The following is a 20,690-nucleotide window of genomic DNA, read 5'->3' on the forward strand; positions in this document are numbered from 1 at the left end:
TAAAAATACGTGCAAAGTCTCCCCTTTTAAATAAGAATATCCACGGCATCAGTGGAGCAGGGGTGCTGCAAGGTGCACACTAGTCCTGAAGAAAGAGATCTGCATATTATTTTGGAGACCCGTTTAGCATGAATTAGCAGTCTTGTTGCCAAAAACAGCACTAATCTCATACTTGGATGTGAGACATGTGAGGTAGTTCACCTACTGCGCTGATAAGAGCACAACTGAAGTACTGAGCCCAGTTTTGGTAACCATGCCTTGAGGGTAATGTATACCCATGTGAAAAATTCCACAGACACACAGGAATGATCAGAGGTCTAGAAAACACGGTATCCCCTTCACGTCGTCAAACAGAATTACTATCCTCAGCACATCTTTTTACTGAATCAGCTGGTACTTTAATCACCTCTAAAGTTTATTGTAGAAACAGAATGTAATTATCTTTAAATAATTCAACTTTTACTATGTTTGATCAAGGACACTACGCTTGGTAATTGATGTTGTAGTCATGAAACGAAGCAAAAACATAAAACAAATTATCCCAATAAAGCAGTAAAATTATGGTTACATAGAGTGATTCAAACTGAATCAGTAGAGAGACGAATGCATATTTCCTTTCACCATGGATTTTAGTCTGAGTATTTACCTGGTGTTTTAACCTCTCTCATAGAAACATTCTTTACAAATTCCATAGTTTGTAATTGTAAGTCTTTGAAAAATTGCTAAGACATTTAATAATGAAATTAGTAAACAGAATAGCTTACTAACAGATTAAATGTAATATTACTTGGAATCTTCACATTAAAACTGAGTTTAATCTGGTTTATGATGACAGCATTCATATGAGTTAATTCATATTTTTTGACTTTGAGACTATTCACATGGACAGCAGAAAGAAATTAATCTTTTATTTATTGGAATTATTGAGATAAACTATATGACCCTTGACTATTCACGTTTAGAGTAGTTGACCAGTGTGGTCTGTTGTGCCCTCAGAAATGAATTTGTAATAGACAAAGCAAGACCTCAAAATTAGTTCAAAGTCCACTCTCAGTGACAGTGAGATCCACATTAAGATAATTTAATGCTTGAGTAATGTCCATGCTGTAGCCTTTATCCGTAGAACAGAAATTATAATGAAATATTTATTCTCAAAGTAGAATGAAAAACTGGGGCATTATTTTTCGTTCTGTAATGTACCTCAGCCCTGTCACAGAATAACTGTCTTTAGGTGTAATAGTTATTCCATCAGCATTACTTTTTGTCCCTGTCTGCTAAAATATGTGGCAATCATGTTTCCAATAATGGCAATGATTTTCTATAACCCCTTTATCCTGACTCCAACTTGTGAATACTGTTCTCCTAAGAAGCAAGGTGTTCATCCTACAGATACCATCCGTTTCCTGAAGAAGCTCCCTCCCTAGGGATGGGGATATCCTTAGAAGAAAGTCTAGAATTAGAAACCCTTTCATTTCCCAAACCTGAGGACGCCCACCATGTCCTTTGTGAGATGGGGGAAAGAGATTTTCTGGGAACAATCTGCAGGTGAGCACAGCTTTTGCTTCCTTTTAATGCACACCACAGGACGCATTTAGGCTGGGTTTGCACCTGATTTCTAGGGCAGCCTTGCACGGGCCTCCATGGGTTTGGTTCCTTCCACAGGCAGAGATCAGGATGAACAGCCTCCAAGACAGCAGAGCCAGGCTGCCAGGCCCCCACATGGAAGCTGTTCTTCAGTTTATCAAGAGCTAATGAAGGCTCACGAGCTGTAGGTTGGCCAACTGTGCTCTGTAAACACAGGGCAATGGTGGAAGACGCTGCCAATCTGTCTTGGGGAAAATACAGAATAGCGTACACCAGATGCAAACGTAAATCTCCAAAATGCTTAATGAGTCAGATAAAGTTAACAAGAAAGAAAAAAAATATTCAGAAACTGCTGTGCTTTTTAGCTCAATTGTATTCTGTAATTGATTTCATCTTACCTTTGCATCCTTCACAAGTAAGAGCATTGTAGTGGTACCCAGAGGCTTTGTCACCGCAGACCACACAGAGCTCTTCTCCTTTCACTCTTCCCGTGGAGTGACCCAGTCTAGGCTTTTTGGCTGCAGGGATATCTATCATCTCTGTCTCCCTTGTGAAAAAGGTCTCTGAGGGCATTCTCCTGAGCTCGTACATCCCGGGGGAATACCATTCCTCATGCTGTGGAGGGTAGAAGCCTAGGTTGGAGTAATAAGACGGCGATGAAATCTGGGGCTGTACTTGGGGAAATGGCACGCTGTTGTACTGTGTGTAAGGTGACACATCTGCCTCTTGCACTGGAGAATTCATTGGCTCTGAAAGGACACCTGAAAAATAACATTGCAAAAACAATTTCAATTACTACAATGAAACTGCAGTTATCAGAGAAGTTTCCACTTCCAGACATCCATCTCAAAAACAAGGCATAATCATAAAGATTGCATTACCTGAGCTCAGATTTGCTGTGGTCCTGGTCCCATGCAAATACATTGTGAGATATTTTAAAAGTAACTTAGCCATTCTCAGCCACTCCTTTATCATTGGTGGAAATGTCTGGCGCTGGCACTTACATAAAAAAGTCTTGAAAGATACCGTGCAGCTAATTGTATAAATGTTCAGTTTACAAGAAAGAGCAATCCACACCACAGAGAAGCTAGCAATGCAAATTAGGTCTCGCAGCAGAATAAAGGAAAGCCAAAAATCCTGTGGTGCTGGTGAAAGTTAGATCAAGACTCAAACATCACGTTCATTTCTATTTAATTCTGAATGAATACGCCATGACAGGGAAAACCTGCACTGGGGAAAGGTGACAAGAGAGAGGCTTAATTAGAAGACTAAGAACACGAAATAAACCTTCAAGAAGAGCCTGAAAGGGGAAAGGGAGGCTACCATGAAGGAACAGGGAAGATATTCCTAATACAAGTGGTGAGGTGTGACCTTCTCGCTACCCAGCCTCCAGTGGCCACCCAGCCAGCCTCTGCAGCCTGGTCTCCAGCCCCTACAAGCCTGTGCCACTCAGTGCATTTTTGAGGTTCTCTTATGAAACACCTCTGTAAGCCATCACTATTCCCCTCTAAGCCAACAACAAACCTGGCGGTGGTACAAGGAATAGCAACCTTTCCCGTCAGGATCGACGCAGTATCCGGAGGCTCCCTTTACTTTTCCCATTAAATAGCAGATGTAAAAATGCCAACAACCTAAGTCTCATCTTTTTCTGTACTACAAGTACAACAACATCTAGCAGTCCCTGGGTGGTGTACTTAAAATCAAGCCCATGCCAAACAGCTGAAAAGAGTAATTTAAAAGCTATTTGCAAATTACTTCATATTTTCTGTTGGAGAAAGCCACATCTTGCTGGTTCATGAAAATATTGAGACAATTCCTTCATTAGTTCCAAGAAGAGACTCTGAGAAAAATAGTGCATATTTCCAGGAAGATGCTGAGTCCTACTTTTATTGGAATCAAAAGCAGTATTTACAAGGAAATCATAGATTAATGTTCATTGGTGACCATTGCTTAACAGTGCTTCAGAAGCACTCCAAAAACATTTTTGCTGACAGAAAATCGGTTCCCTGGCAAGTCTCCTTCACTTCTGGGGAATCGGAAACAATGAAGAAATGCTAACACTTAAGAAGAGGGAACATCTGTAATGACAACAATAATTAAAATCTGTAGCAGGGGATTCTTCCCTCTCCTTTCTCTCACTTGAATTAGTGCCAGAAACTAACCTTTTCATTTCACCTACTTTTTCCACTCTCAAGGTCTCATGCTTTTGCTCTGCAGCTTTCTGTCCTTCCTACTTTACCAAGCCGCAGAAACCATACGAGTGTTTTGGATTTGCGTGATTGCTGTACTGTCCACAGCACATCTTTGCCAATAGCAAATGTTGAGGTCCTAGTTTAAGAGTAAGTAGCAAGAGGTACTTCTGGAAAAATGTGACATAAAAACCAAATGAGAATAATTGTGCCATTTATTATTAACAGTTTGATTATGGTTGCGCTTAGTTTCTCCAGAAGACGTCAGGGCCCTGAAGCACTACGCTAGCAGAAGCAGAAGAGCAGAAGGCACTCCGCAAACCCAAGTGTATACCATTTAAATAAACAGCATAGACATACAGAGACCTCAAACAAAACGCAGGCATCTGGGGACTCTATGGAAGAGCCTGGAGGTGAAGGTGCAGCTTCTTGCCTCAGATACACACTGTCACTGATACCTGCCAGCTGCAGTGGTGACAAAACTTGTAAAGGGTGAGGACAGCAACAATTTGATGCTGACCTTTATTGTTCAGTATAGGTTTAACGAGCCGGTGGTCTTTCTTTAATTATATTTACCATTTGTTGAGACCGCTGCTCGTTAGGACTGGTCAAGGTATTTCAGGTACAAAACCTGGTGTTAATTGTGAGATACAAAATCATTATACAAATCATTCAGTGTCTCTTTGGAAAGGAATCTGTTCACCATGGAGACCTAAATTGTCATTTACTAGTTAGTAATTACTTAGTTGATTGAGTTTGCTGAAGGAAAGTGGGACAATCCCACAAAGATAAGGAAGGTACTGTTGATTTTTAACTTTATGCCATCCGCAGGAACTTCCACAAAAGCTCTATACGAGCCACCGGAACAGCTTGGGTCTCTGAAAGAGCAAGAAGAGAAAGCAACACTCCTTCTGCAGCAAATAAATAATCTCAGGGCTTTTTAACAAACTCGGGACTGCTAACTTAACTGCAGCACATGCTGAGACAATATCGGGTGTTTATTTAAACCACTGCAGATCCATTTGGGTTACAGATACATTTAGAAAAATCTTCACAATCATTAATTCTGCTCTGCTTCTGGAGGAAACAAACAAATCTGAGTCTTAATGTGTAAAGTTAAATACAAAGGGAAAAAACCCAACCAGCCTGTATCTCCTCCTTTTTCCTTCTATGTCAGACACATAGTTAAACAATTCAGCTGATTTGAGACCGTGCTCAGAGCAATGGAAGGGAAAAAGGAAGAATAGGCAGGGTCGAGAGAGACTGAGAGAACATGGTCTTGTTTTATGTTAACCAGGTTTACATCTAAAACTCTGGGAATTGCTCAAATACTACAGTTATTGAGTATTTTGTGCTCTAATACTACAGTATTGAGGATACTACTACAGGAGACCAGACTGATTTTTAAAGATAATTGGGTTATAACTACGTAAGTTTTCCCACTTGAGCTGAAAGTGCTTTAAGGTTTTTTTGGGGTTTTGTAGTTGTTTTGTGGTTTGTTTTTTTTTTTTTTTTTTTTTAAAGTAAATCTGTTTCTAGGGCTTGGTGGGTATCTGTGTTTCACCCTTAGAAATCAGCCAACTTTGGCTGACTGACTAAGACGCCATTCTCTACCCAGAGCAGATCAAAAACAGTTGTCAAGTTCATTTATTTTTTCCACAAAATTGTCAATGAGTCTAGAATTAAATATCGCAAAAAATGGTATGCTCCAAAGCATTAGTGATCTAAAATAATTCCTAAAAATAATTGTTCAAAACTGTGGAGGTGTCCCATAAAGATGATTTCAAAATGGAACTGTTTCATTTTTTCAGTTGCCCTTTTACTCTGAAATATTATCTTTAAAAAATTGAAAGAAATTATGAGGTTGAAATAGAAACCGGATGCCTTGAAATTACTGGGACGAAGTATTTCTATGACCTGATCCAAAAAGCGTGGTCTGAGCTGTGTTCCCCAGCCCTCTGCGTGCGTGAGGCTTCCAACAAAAGCTGAAGGGCTTCTGCTTTCCGAGGCATACAGCGCACTGCTCTGTCCTGCGTGGTATTCTAAAACCACGCTGATTTTTTGGAGTTAACGCTTTGCAAAGTGCACGCGAGTCTAGAACAAATAGTTTCTTATTGCAAAAGAAAACTAATCTTATCTCACCAACCGGAATGTACATACGCTTTTATCCAGGTATTTGTAGAAGTCTGAGATGGGCTGGTCTCCTGCCGCTGTAACGCATGAGCCAGCCCACTGAAATAGCTGGAGTCGCAGTAGTACAAAGCAGTGAAAGTGAAATCAGACACGAGCTCACAGGAATACAACGGTATTTTATATTTGTATGGCCTTAACTATTTTGAAACTTTTATCTGTTTTTCCTTGTGGAAGCACACCTTTTACACCTTTAAAGAAAGATTACTTAAGCACACACAAATGCGATGTTACTTATAGCTTTAAATCATTTACATTGTTTTGCAAATACCTGTCTTTCAATGAAAAACATTTTACAGAAATCTGGAAAGCTTACCAACATCAAAGTGAAACCTTCACATGGTTTTTCCCCAATACTACTTGCAACTGAAACTGGAGATTTTTAAATTTTACAGAGAATATTTTACATAAGACTTGAAAAAATATTTGACGTAGGCTTAACCACTTGTAGAAGTAAAAGGGAATTTTCTTTGTAGGAACTAAAGAAAGTGTTTTCAATTTGAGGAATTACACTGAGGTTATGTACAGATTGAAGAAGAATGTATTTTTTTCAGAATATTACAGAAATTACAATGAGAACACGTTTCGATATAAAAGGTATTGTTCCATTAATATAAAGCTAATTAAAAAAATATAAAGCTAACATAAAGCTAACCATTCTATGATACTAAAGGGAAAAGAATTCTAAGCAGTTTTAAAATATGAACCTCTGGCTCTCAGTAGGATGTTCATGAAGGAACTTAAAGACATAAGATCAAGATTCAGGATTAATTTGGAAATCATAACATAACCATTAATGAAATTCTGGTTTAACTCTAAAAAATTGTTTGTAGATCTTTAAAGATGATTTGGTTTAAACAACCTTCTAGCATCCTACAGTTTCAAGGAAGAATACAAGATCAGGTGGCAAACATAGCCAAGCGAGAACACGACAATATCCTACCTTAGGCTGTCTTCGGTCTGACCATTTCTTGGAGAAAAATACTCTCCTTAAGGTATTCAGTGCTCTTCCCTCTCTTTTTCTTTTTTTCCCCTAAAGACTACGTATAAATAAAACTTCTTAATTCTGCTTTGTCCGTTTCCTTTAGACTTCTTTACTGTGAGAACTTTCTTTAAGACTAGCAAAGGAGTGACAGAGGCCAGAGGTTATATAGTTTACTGATTAACTTCATTACAGAGAAACTTGTTTCTAAATGTCTGAAACAATAGCAATGTCCTTTCCCTGTGTGGATTTACCTGGATAAAATATGATTATCATTCAAAGGGACGTCTCCAGGTAGCCTAGCCATTGTAATTTTGCACCTACTGTGATTTATTAACAACAAATTTTTTATCAATAAATATATAGTAATGGCAGGTGATTCTGTGCAGTGAATTAACCACTTCAATATCACAAGAAGCAGGTTTTAGCTGACTGGATTAACAAATGGGTTTTTTAAGCACAGAAATGTATTCTCAAAAAAAAGGCCAAAGTGCTCAGGCTATACTGGACGCATCTGTATGACAAGATAGAAGAGTGCCAGAGAGATGTCCTGGCCAAGCATCAAAGAACAATTCTCAACTGTGTAGCTCAGGCGTACCTTTAACCGTCTCTAAAGGGGGCAGGATGGATCTACACTACATAGCCTTTGTTGTTGACCTTACCCTTCTGGGCCCATGTAGCTTCCCTGTGGCGCTCAGATTTTATTGTTTAATATATGTCATTTCAGTTCAAAGCATCTGTAACATTGTGAGGGCTCTGTCGGATGCTACCACAGCAGTCCTGGGATAGCATGAAGTCAGAAGATGGTGTGGCGTGCCTTGGTTTGATGGCAGCTGTTGCAGGAAGGTACAAATCCCACTGAGACAGTGTTAGAGCACAGTACAGGGTCAAAGAAGACAAACCTACTGCAGTCTTGTCCGTGCTGGCTATTTGGGAACAGTCCCTGGAGTAAGCCCATGTCTTAAAGACCCCTACTAAAGCAATCCGTAACAGAGCCCCAGAGCAAGGTAAGAGTTGAGTAGTGTTAAGATGGACAGTCAAGGGCACTGTGCCTCTTTCAATCTTCAGCCTCTTTCATTTAGCGCTGAGAGGAGCCCACTAAGACCCAACATCAGATTTGTGACCAAAAGTATGTCTGAGGATCACATCTGGAAGTAAACAGGCAGAGAATCAAGCCCCAGACTGTAAGATTCTCCGTATTTAATAAAGGTCTCCTTTCAAGGCTAAGATCCACAAATGACTCACACATTCACAAAAGAAAGCATCACACAAAGGCTTTTTTTGTTTTGCCTTGCTCAGTGGTGCAACCTTCACCCTCAGAGCCCTGTTCATCTGCATGCGTTCTCGTTAATTTCTTTTTCTCTCAGATTGCCACTCTGTTTGGTTTGGCTCTCTTCATAATTATTATACATACACAATTTTCTGTTTTAATTTGTGTTGGTTTGTTTCCTTTTGATCTGGGGGTCTGTTACAGGCCTAATTATCTTCTCTGTAGGGACGAAGCCAGATGTTGCATGGTCTGCCAGGTGGTGCTAAAGACAAGTAGTTATTTAACACATCTTATGATCTTGAAACTGTTTAATCAGTTTGGACACTTCATCCTACTACCTTTTTTTTTAAAAAAAAAGAAAAACAAAAAAACCCAGCATAACCAGAACAAATACAAACTTATGTAAAAGAAGTCAGCCTTTTAAGCTCAACTTATGCACTGTTTATGCCTACAACAATTTTCAATGGCATTTTGTTGTTCTTACATTGTCAAATATTTAAGACAAGTGTAGATGTATTGCTTTCTTTTTCCCTTTTTCCCTAGGTTTCATTTTTTGTTCATTCTTCCTTTTCCATTTCAACACAGCTTTTAAGAGTGCACATTCACCCCAAAAAAACTTCTTTCTCAGCTAGGGACATGTACAATGAGGGTGGCATTTCTTGACTGGTTATATTTTTATGTCGTATTACAAGAAAACATTGTCAGGCCATAAAAAAGTACTTAAAATAGGTCTTTATACAAATTAAACATATAATAGTACTAGACTTATCTTTCCTGGTTCTTAAAAATAATTCAATCTCTGATAGCTAAAGTTTGACACTTAATATCTTGCATATTAATAACTCCTACATAAGGTGCTTTCACAGAAAATAGAATGGGGCTATTACTTTAAAGGCCTACTACTTACTTATCATATAAACAATAGATTGAGTCAAATGCTGTATATATTTCAGATGCCATAAAAATATATAAGCTTGCCCTCCACATATAAAATATGGAGACATTTTTGATATCTGAAAATTAGTTCAGTCCCTTGTAAAAAAGGGGAAGTGACAACCATTGGAAGAAATAAGACAACGGAGATATGTGTATTTAACACATGTATTGGCCCTAATATGAAAAACTTTCAAAGGCAATTGAAAGATGTTATCAAATACATTTTTGCAACAGTCTGCTGTCCCAGCTGAATTGCCTTATTGCCTTAGAACAAGAATTGACAGCTGCAGCACAGTGCTCTGCTAACGCACCTCAGCGTCTTCTAGGTCACAGCTTGTGTCCAGCCAATCTGGAGCAAAGCGGAGGAGCTCAGATCAGTGTGTGTCTACCATGGTGGAAGTGTCCACAGGCAAAATTCACTGCATTAAAGTGAACTATGAAGCTCCCAAAGGTTTTAAAGAAGATCAAGATTTCAGTCCTAAATTACAGGGGTTCAAAAATGCAGATTGGTAGGTGTGACGCTTTCTTTTCATTCAGGATATGAAATTGGACCAGTCTTCACATAGCTGGCCCTGTTCAATTCAATGGGGCTTGTGAAATAAGAACAGGGTTTGACTGAGGAAGAGAAGTATCTTAGCAGGACAAGTCCTCTGGAGACCCATGCACCTCTGGGATTTCTTGTCATCAAGAGTCCCTTTCCCTCACTGGAAAAACCAGAACTGCAAGGAAGAAAGAGTTGACCTTTTGCATGCACATGCTATAGAGGATGTATCATTTTATGTATCTGATTTTGGCCACTTCTTCAAAAAGATATTTTCTGTAAAGAGGCCTAGGATGTTTCTAAATCGCTTGAGTAGTGAGGTAGAAAAATAGAAGCAGTTTTCCAGAAAGACGGTGAAATAGCAACATACAATTTCCAAATACTGAAAGGTAGAAAACCTTTTTTTCCTTTAAGCTCTTCTGAAATCTGCTGCAACTAGAAATCTTCACGGTAAGTAGGTAGAAGTGCCCTGGAATTACCATGGTGATGAGGCTCAAAGCGCAAGCAACTCACGATTAACAACATTTCTTTTGAGAGACCTGGACCTGCTGACAATGTTTGGAGATGCACTTAGATTTGTTTTTGAAGGTCTAAGAACACCCTCTCCACAGACTGAGTGAAGCATAATGAAAAGATAATATACTTCCAAGGTCTTTTACAGAATGTGAGTATGCATCTTTGAAAAAGAAGACTTTTTTTGTATAAAGGCTGATGTCTGTAAGCCAGCAATTTCTCACTTGTATTACATCAGAGTGGTAATGCGTGAGAAGTCCTGGGAGAAATGTATATTCTATGGGTCATTTAGAAGTAAAGCTTTCTTCCTGTTTCCTTGGGTTCACATGTCCTTGAGTTCACCTGTCAAAACTGAATGTCAAAAAACCGCAAGTAGTTTACAAATATAAAATTGAGAGGCAAAACTATTTCCTACAAGCATTTTGAAGGGATGGAGTCATACCTTCACAGGGAGTAACCTTCTCTGTGGACTCAGTTGCATAGTATTTCTGATGGTTTTTTTCAGATATAAAAACAAAAGACAGCAAATTTGTAAAGAATTCACTTCTGAGACTAGTGACATCCTGCAGAACAGGACCAAGTGGCCATACAAAGCAGAAGTCACCCTAAGTGAAACACAGCAGGAGAGCTAAGTCTCCTTCCTAATGGGACCCTTGATTCAACCCCTTAATACATTATTTCTGTTACAGAAATGTCAGTATGAATTAAATCTACATTGTGCTAAGCTCTGAATACCTATAATGGGAGACACAATTCCTCTTCTGAAGACCTCACAATTTCTGAGTAAGATTTCAGTGTGGAAGGAATGTATTTTACATCAACATGCTTTCTTGTATTTTGAAGCTACCTGATCATCATTCTTTAAAAATGAAGAAGTAATTAGAGAAAAAGCAGACATTAGGGGGAAAGTCTTCTTGACAAAAATTTGGAATAGTTCAGTTATAGAGGACTTTTAAAGGGATGACTGGATGTAAAATCTGGCATCCTAGATTTTAAGATCATTCTCCTCTTTGTATATCATGGCCTGACATTGGAATTAACAGGTAGCAAGGAAGTGTTTTAGCTATTCATATATACTTTTCAACAATTGCAAAAACACTTCTCCCACCAAAACCCAACACATTTATGGAAAAAAGCAATAATGCACAGTAATTCTATGCGTTTTGCTTGTCATTAGTGATAGTGGTTTAGTTTAGCTGCATGGAGCCAGGACACTGGAAGTGATCTGGTTTGGAGAAGTGCTCACGACTTCTAAGAGCTCTGCAGCAGGAGTGGCTCCTTGTGTCAGAGTCCTCCGTGCCCAAGCCACTATTATTGTTTCGGATGGAACTGGACTGTTTTCAATTTTTCCAGCACTCAAAAAGACAGAATTCTGGTCTTATTTGGACTGGAAACTTCTGAAGTGTTGCAGCTTTCTGTGGGGGTCTGTATTGTGTGTGAGGCTCTGAATGTATCATGTTACTCAACGAAGGTCCCCCTCTGCTGCCAAAAGAAAGGCTAAAAAATGTATTATCTTTTTTTCTTAGCAGTACATATAACAGAAGATAGCTTCCCCATGCTTATAAAATATTGACCAAGAATTCTTCATTCATTAAAAAAGGCATGCTTAGCCTTGAAAAATTCAGTGGAACTGGAGCAAGGAGAATTTTCCAGCCTGCATTACAAATTTTCTTGTGCACTGACATTAATAGCATAAGTTTTTAATGGTCTCAATAAGGCAATGGTTTTAATTTAGGTGAAATTACTTCCATAAATTTGCATAAATATGGCAATGCAAATATATTGCAGTATAATTTTATTAGAAATTAACTGAGAATATATCTCCTCAGCTTGATTTAAATGACTCGTGTGAAGATAATATCCAGCCTACGTGCAAAGGTCTGTCTTTGCTGAATGGTTTCAGGTATTAGAATAGTGTTATGAAAACAACCTACAAGCTCTGCTACAAGCAGCGATGAGAGCAATAGTGAACAAGATAACATTAACACCACAGATCCATTATTTGTTATTCCTTCCATAGGTATTGAAGATTCAAGAAGGTTGGTACAGGTCAACCACATGTCCTTGACTTGAGATTTCAGTGCTTTTTCTTCTAGGTTTCTGAGTAAAGGATAGCTTGCTATTTTAACCTAATTTGGTGACTTACCAAACAAATGAGGACCTTCAGCAAGAGAAAATCCATCAGCAGTGGCTAGCTGGTGATGTCCTATTAAATTCATTTCAGATCCCATTTATTCTTCAGGAGAAATATGCTAATTAAGATACAAATTGAAAGGAGACCCTGAAAGATATAAAGCAACAAATATTTAAAACAAGATAACTAATTTTTGTGTACTTATTGTAAGGCAGGATTCAGGAGGTTGTTCCAATATTTACTGTAACAAAGATTGGCTTGAAGTTACAATACCTAATTCAGCCTTTAAATAAAATGCTGCATCTAGTTTGTTTGGTTTTTGCTTGCTGTGGTATATTTTATTTGCCATCCTTCTGCTGTTCATTTAAAACTAATGGCAGTTTATGCTCAGCCTTATTCAAATATTCACAGAACAAAGCACTAGCCTGACCTGCTGAGGGCATGCTGCCCAGCCCCCCTTCCAGGGAATACCAGTTGTTTGCATTATTTTTTCCTCACCCTTTCTTGTTTCATCGTTTTCACTTACTGAAAAAGTGTAAGTTTCTGGATAGGTCAGAAGAACCAAGCCAGGAAACTTGAGTTTAATTTCCAGCAACTTGCTCTTTATCTTGCCTTCAGTAATTACTGTCTGAACAAGATAAATGGCAGCAAAAACAAAAAGCAAAGCCTTGGTCTAATAACCAGGCTTGCTCACCCGCTCCCTTTGTGGTCTCAAGCAGCCATATAACCCTAGCTTGGAGAGGTTTGGAGATGCATGTGCCTGCTCACTAGTGTACTTTCCTAGCAGGTCAGATGGAGCAGTTTTCATCTCCTAAGGCTATCCAGTGCCTCTGTATCCAGGTCTTCTCCTTCTAAGTCCAGCCACTAGGTTATTAAGGCAAGAGGCCTGATGTTGCCTCCTACTTGAGCAGAGACTACAGCTAGAGCAGGACCTCATCCAGGAGGAAGCTATGCAAGAGGCTCCCTTGCGCAGGTCTGGCTCATGTGGGTGGGAATGGGGCAACTCAAGATTTCATTTGAGGGAGGACCATCAGCAACAGGAGAACATACAGCTCTAACAAGGAGATGTCTCAAGCGTTTACGCAGACACACCGAGAGGATTCTGCATAAAGTTGACAGAAATCTGTTTTACTTTGTCTTATAGTCTTAATTCTTTATTTGGTTTAATTCCTGTGGGACTGTCCCTTGGGCTGTGTTTCCACTCGCTGCAGCCCGGTCTGCTTCCCAGTGAGGGCTCGGCATGTTTCTTGAGCAGAAGTGAAGTCATCTGACAAAAACGTGAATGCAGCAGGAGGCCCCAGTGCTGAGCAGACTAGGAAGTAGCTTGTGAGAGTGGCAAGCACACTGTGTAATTATATTCAGATTTGTCCATAAGGATTCATTAAGTTTTTTCTTAACATAAACAAAGGTCCTCTAATTAGACAGATGCATTTTATATGTCTGCCCACAGATAATTTAAACAGTTTACTCAGAAATGTCAAAAGCTACTTGTATCACAGACCAGATAGGGTTCTTGTGGCAAATAACATGTAAACACAGAGTCTCAAATCTAGCACAGAAACACAGTTTTGCAACAACAAAAAACTCCATGTATCTTGGGATGGGGGTTGGCAACCAGCCCAGCCACCCCAGTAGGCCCACGTCTACTTCCATCCATTTTACTGCCTCGCCACCACATTTTCTGGGGAAGGTATCAGCTGGACTCAAGATGCGGGGCTGCCCACATAGCTGCAAAGGTCTTATAATTCCTGACAGCCATTTTTCTCATGAACTGCCCATAACAGACCCTTGGGAGGGGTTTCCTCTTACAGCCTGTTACAAAGGCTCTGCGACAGGAGAAAACAGCAGCACCGTCAGGACACTTACAGTGGTCAGGAAGATAAACATCAAAATGAACCATCACCAGAGGGCTCCTGAATGTGTCTCTGGATTTTCTTACTGAAGATGGGAGGAGAGAGGCCATCTCCAACCTCTCCTCATGTCCAAGTCCTTCAATAGCTTTGTTACAGCCCATGGGTATGCAACCTGGACAGTCCTGAGCAACCTGGACAACCTGAGCAGTCCTGGACAACCGGAGAGGTCCCAGCTGACTGGAGGTTAGCAAATGTGACACCCATCCACAAGAAGGGCCGGAAGGAGGATCCGGGGAACTACAGGCCAGTCAGTCTGACCTCGGTGCCTGGGAAGGTCATGGAACAGATCCTCCTCAGTGCCATTACACGGCACATGCAGGAGAACAGGGTGATCAGGCCCAGTCAGCATGGGTTTGTGAAGGGCAGGTCATGCCTATCAAACCTAATATCCTTCTATGATAAGGTGACCCACTTAGTGGATGAGGGAAAAGCTGTGGATGTTATCTACTTGGATTTTTGCAAAGCTTTTGACACTGTTTCCCACAGCATTCTCCTGGAGAAACTGGCTGCTCATGGCCTGGACAGGTGTACTCTGCGCTGGGTAAAAAACTGGCTGGATGGCCGTGCCCAGAGAGTGGTGGTAAATGGAGTTAAATCCAGTTGGTGTCCAGTCACAAGTGGTGTCCCCCAGGGTTCGGTGCTGGGGCCGGTTCTCTTTAATATCTTTATCAATGATCTGGATGAAGGGATTGAATGTACCCTCAGTAAGTTCGCAGATGACACTAAACTGGGCGGGCGTGTTGATCTGCTTGAGGGTAGGTTAGCTCTGCAGAGGGATCTGGACAGGCTGGACCGATGGGCTGTGACCAATGGTATGAGGTTCAACAAGGCCAAGTGCCGGGTCCTGCACTTGGGTCACAACAACCCCATGCAGCGCTACAGGATTGGGGCAGAATGGCTTGAAAGCAGCTCGACAGAAAAGGACTTGGGAGTGTTGGTTGACAGCCGGCTGAATATGAGCCAGCAGTGTGCCCAGGTGGCCAAGAAGGCCAACAGCATCCTAGCCTGTATCAGGAATAGTGTGGTGAGCCGGACTAGGGAAGTGATCATCCCCCTGTACTCGGCACTGGTGAGGCCCCACCTCGAGTACTGCGTTCAGTTTTGGGCCCCTCGCTACAGGAGGGACATTGAGGTGTTGGAGCGTGTCCAGAGAAGGGCTACAAAGCTGGTGAGGGGCCTGGAGGACAAACCTTATGAGGAACGACTGAGGGAGCTGGGGTTGTTTAGCCTGGAGAAGAGGAGGCTGAGGGGAGACCTTATCACCCTCTACAACTACCTGAAAGGAGGTTGTAGAGAGATGGGGGCTGACCTCTTCTCCCTGGTGACAAGTGATAGGACGAGGGGAAACGGGTTCAAGTTACGTCAGGGGAGGTTTAGATTGGATATTAGGAGACATTTTTACACTGAAAGGGTTATTAAACATTGGAATAGGCTGCCCAGGGAGGTGGTGGATTCACCATCTCTGGAGGTGTTTAAAAAAAGGGTAGATGGGGCACTGAGGGACATGGTTTAGAAGTGGCTCTTGTCAGGGTAGGCTAAAGGTTGGACTCGATGATCTTAAAGGTCCCTTCCAACCTCAACAATTCTATGATTCTATGATTCTAACCCTTGCAGTTCCTTGCAGGATTATCTCTCCCTGCAGCCAGACTTGAAGATTACATTCCACCACTACTAATTCTTGTGTTTCCTCCTCAGACCCTATATGAGGAGCTAACACTGCAACAGCTAACATGTAAGCATTGGGATTGTGAATTTCTATATCTTCATAGAGAGCCTAGAACGTATCTTCTTAGGCAATGTTGGATGTTATATCAAAACACTTTAAAGACAGTCCCAAAATGACATCCATTTTAAAGTATTTTGTTAGACTGTCAGTATATGGTCAGACTTTCCATGCATAGCTTCTTAGTTTGTAAGGTATATATCCTGCATCTGTCTAGTCTGTGCTGCAAATAAAGGAGAAAGCAAGCAAGCTATATTTTTAAATGCTAATATAGTGTCTGTGTTTTTACAGTCTCTTTGAAATGTCTGTAGACTCCTTTCTTGCTTCTTTGAGGCCATTCCATTTTTTAATGTCTCATTAGTTAATGTCATTCTTTAACCTCAAGATAGGCTTCTTAGACTCTATTATTCTTTACATATGCACACACAAAAAGCACCCTGGTGCTATTAATACTGCCTTGTTTATAGTAAGAATCTTGAGGATATATTTGTCATAACCTCCCAGTACTATAGGACCTTACAGGTTTGTAACTCTACCCCTCCTGCCACATTAATTTTGATCTGGATGGATTCAGTTAGAGTCAAATGTTCATGATGATTTTAGAGTTCCCACCTTTTCTAATATTTAATTTTCTTTAATATATTCAGCTGATGTACTGGATTTCATGGAGGAAGTTAATCCTACCTTCTGGGGATTTCTGCAAGGCACAAGACAATTAAAGAGCACTGGAACAGGCTGCCCAGAGAGGCTGTGGAGTCTCCTTCCCTGGAGATATTCAAAACCCGCCTGGACGCGTTCCTGTGCAACCTGCTCTAGGTGACCCTGCTCTGGCAGGGGGTTTGGACTAGATGATCTCCAGAGGTCCCTTCCAACCCCTAACATTCTGTGATTTTGTGAAATATATTTTCCATTACATGTAGCTTTGCTACTGTAAATTTGCCTGAACACCAAGATGTACATTAAATACTGATTGGCATTTTGCTTTGATTTGCCCCTGAATCCAGCCTGCTGTGAGCCATCTAACCTATAGTAGATTTATCCAATTAATTTCACCAGTATTTAAAAGCAACAGCTAGTGATTTACAGCTTTCAGACCTACACCAGACACACAGTATAAAACACTTAAGCACCACTTATTCCACACATCGTTCAGTTCTGGGAAATAGTATAGGTCAGTGTCACAAAGCATCACAGATCCAGGGGTGGACTTCACTTTCAAAGAGCCAGTTCCACAATGCACATCCCATCATTAGCCTCTTCTCAGCCTAATCTTCCTATGTTGTGGTCCCAGACGGCTGCAACTCCCATGGAGCAACTCCAGAAGCATTGCCCTGGCCAGTGGGCTAGTCACACCCAGCAGACATAGAGAGGTACCCAAATTGCTCGCAACACAGTCGGGTGACAAAGGGTGCCACGTGTAGCACCTATGCACAAAACCTCTTGGCAGAAGTATTCCTTCCAAAGACAGAGGGTCAGAGGTGCTTTTTTGGGCTGATAGCATAAAGATTCGTCATCTCAGCTTCCAGAATAAGTTCATCTACAGGAACTGGGATCAGTAACCACTGTCTTAATTCAGATTTCTTTGTCCATCAAAACCACACAATAGTGGAATGCTTCTTGGTACTTGCAGGCATCTTTGGTATGACTACACATTCATAGATATGTCTACCTCATGCTTGCTTCCTTATACAAAGTGTATCTTTTAGCTACTGCTATCAAGATGAATCTAGATGACTTTAGCCAACTGACTGATACTCCATCCTGAGGTGTAACCAAAAAAAAATAATGCATCAGATAGATAGGTAAAAGCCGAAATAAAGGCAATAGGTACACAGGAAATCAATATTGGTCTCCAAAATAAGAGCCCTTCAAGAGAAATTAAGAGGCATGGGATAAGTTACAAAGCTTTCTTTTTGTTTTCCAAGTAATTATTTTAGTTAAGTTGCTAATAAACCTATTTACTCCACCACCTTTTGCAATTATTTTCGTAAGCAAAAAGTATACAGCAAACTAGAAACCAATATGTATTATGTAAAATATGTGTCCAATGGCTTGAGATTATTTTCATCAACTGCATTATTAAAAGCTCTGAAATACATAAAATTTTATTACATGTATTCTTCAGCATACTTAAGAACAGGTAATTAATACATATTTATGTATTATATGTTTAACTGAGAAAATTAAGATGTATATTATGATATATGTGCCTTGTTCTTTCACCGTACACATGTGCATGCATGTTTATTCAGCTTTCTTACCCAATATATGATCACAGGAGTATACAAATATATATGTATACACATATTCACGTGGGTGTAGGTTTCGGATTTATTGTGGACTCTTATCAGTGGACTACCTCTGACCCTACTATGGTCAATAGTAAAGCTTCCCCTGGCTTCTGTGTAAGCAAAGCCAAGCCTCTTAATGAAATAATTGAAGTTTAAATCAACTGGGTTCACTGAAAGAAAAAAGCATCATAGCCCCATACTTTCAGGTAAAGTAAAAACACATTTGATCATCAGGAAATCTCCATGATAGTCTAATTGCATTTTACCTTCAGAAGAAGAATGGTTGAATCTATTTTGATTACCCAGTAAAGGAAGATATATCAAAGCAGGGGCAAAATTTTTCACAAATATTAGTGAGGTACATTTCCCTCCTTCTGTCCCGTAATATTGTCCTATTCTTTACACATCTGGCTGTCAATTGCTCAAAGAGAAATTTCAGTAACATCATTAAACTATGGTCCGATCCAAACACCGCTAACATCAATAGGAAGATTCCCATCTAGTTCACACGCTTTTGATCTGGCCTCATAGCCTTTTTGTAGAATATTTAATGCAGTGCCTCACTTATTTGGGAGGCTTTTTTCTTTTTTCATTTACTTGCTTGTTTGTTTTAAAGTGTATCAAAGAGACATGAAAGCATTAGGAAGATTTATGCTCCTTGTTTCTAGCCTTTTGCTGCCAGGTCATTTTGGCATGCGCGGCACCTCAGGCAGCTACGCAGCAACTGGTGCAAAATATAAGCAACGATATGGGCAAGTTTGAGAACCAGAGGCAGGACTGGTGTAACTGTGTTTGTTTGAAATTTACTCTTTAGATTCTTTAATATGACATTTAAAATCAGAGCAGCAAAGAGACACAGGGCACAGAAAAAAAAATATAGGATATTCCTACAGCTTAATTCTGAAGCAAAAATAAGTATCTGTAAGCCAGTCACGAGGAGAACTGAAAACTCTACTGGAAGTCTCAGTGGCATTTCTGTAAGTAGCCAAGTAACTTCAAAGAGGGGGGACAGCTTCTGACTGCCCCTGGGATGACCTGCTGAACACCATTTCTGTCTTCCTTTCTCCAGCATCATGTCTCACCTGATAAAACTGCAAAATCTCCTTTCTTAACCTGTTCTTGGACGACCTTCTAGCCTAGTGGGATCCCAATCTAGTCTGGGATCTCTCGATTCTCTGTAGCACAAGCAATAGCAATAAAAATAACAAAAGCCACATGTGTCCCACCGTAATTATAGTTTTCTGAAGATAAACGACCAGCGGGACCACTCAGAATAAATGGATATTTTCTTAAAAATCAGCAATGGATTCAAATAGTAATCGCTTGAAATGTGAAAACCCCTATCGCTTGTGCTAGTTATGTGAAATAAGTGCTAAAGTCCTGGACTTTGCAAGATGCATCTGGAATCTGTACACAAAACCATCAAACAAAGGAATTACATAAAAAAAATATAACTATTCCATTTCTAGATTGTCCTCTGTTTTCCCATTAATCACATTTAAAACATTTTCTGTTCCTAAAAGGATAACACACTAACAAACCAGTACAATTTTAAAGCTGATGCACATAATTAACTAGATAGTGTTATTGCAGGAAAGACTCAGTATCAAAGTTTTACTTTCCTTTCCAGTGACACAGATACGGAGAAACCAGCTTTCTAAAGACAAATTCCAACACTGTCATTATTTTTCATGACCTTAACATTTTTCCCAAGGGGAATTCCTGATGTTGAGCCAGTTTTGTAGATGAAATTACTTCTCCTTGTATTATTTTCCAATACAATACTAGCTTTAAAAATATTTTTCTTTTTTTTCTGGCCAAAAATCCATTAACATCCACTAAATAATTCAGGTCAGAAAATTGCTTTTACACTGCACAACAGCAAGAGCTATCACTCTAAGGAATTATTACTTACTGTTCTTTTCTGGAAGACTGCGGATGGCAGGATGCAAGACACTTCTGCGCTCAGTTCAGTATCCTAACAACTCTCACACAGGAACATTTTTGTTTTGCTTTTTTTTTTAGGTTTAGCAGAAGCCTGTAGTGATAACACAATGAATCAAAGCTTGGGCTCATTGGCTCAGTGCCCTAATGGACAAGGATTACTCATTAACAATTCTTTCTTTGCAAAACTCTCCAAACACAGGCTGTATTAAAACATTGTGAATCCCAGCTTGTCTAGCAGCACAGAGATTTGAGATGCTCATCAACGCTCTAGCAGGGTACAGGGGGGGAAGCTGGCTCAAGAAGTGGGGTGACAGTACCTTGTTGCTGATTATACCACTTTTCTTGCACATGTACATTTTTATGATGCATGCTCTCTCTCTCGGGTGTCTTCCCCACCCAAGGAGCCCAGATGTCATTCCAAGACATGGACTTAATTTTTAAGTATTTCTGTTACTCTATGCACTTTCTAGGGGATCT

General features: G+C 40.1%; 1 protein-coding gene across 3 annotated transcripts in view; it reads right to left on the reverse strand.

The window, feature by feature from the left end:
- Positions 1-20,317, reverse strand: part of NR1H4 (nuclear receptor subfamily 1 group H member 4) — a 43,220-nt gene extending 22,903 nt beyond the window's left edge. For 2 of the 3 annotated variants that reach the window (XM_063322717.1, XM_063322718.1), the window contains exons 1-3: positions 20,182-20,317; positions 12,352-12,486; positions 1,983-2,345 (exon numbers count right to left, since the gene is read on the reverse strand). In XM_063322717.1, coding sequence (XP_063178787.1) covers positions 1,983-2,345; positions 12,352-12,436 — 448 coding nt within the window. In that variant the 5' untranslated portion in view covers positions 12,437-12,486; positions 20,182-20,317. Of the gene's footprint in view, positions 1-1,982; positions 2,346-6,906; positions 7,099-12,351; positions 12,487-20,181 lie in introns of those variants that run through there. The other variant, XM_063322719.1, reaches the window with a different exon arrangement.
- Between the last annotated feature and the right edge of the window lie 373 nt (positions 20,318-20,690).

The sequence above is a fragment of the Chroicocephalus ridibundus genome, chromosome 1, assembly GCF_963924245.1.
Source record: "Chroicocephalus ridibundus chromosome 1, bChrRid1.1, whole genome shotgun sequence".
Classification (NCBI taxonomy): Eukaryota; Metazoa; Chordata; class Aves; order Charadriiformes; family Laridae; genus Chroicocephalus; species Chroicocephalus ridibundus.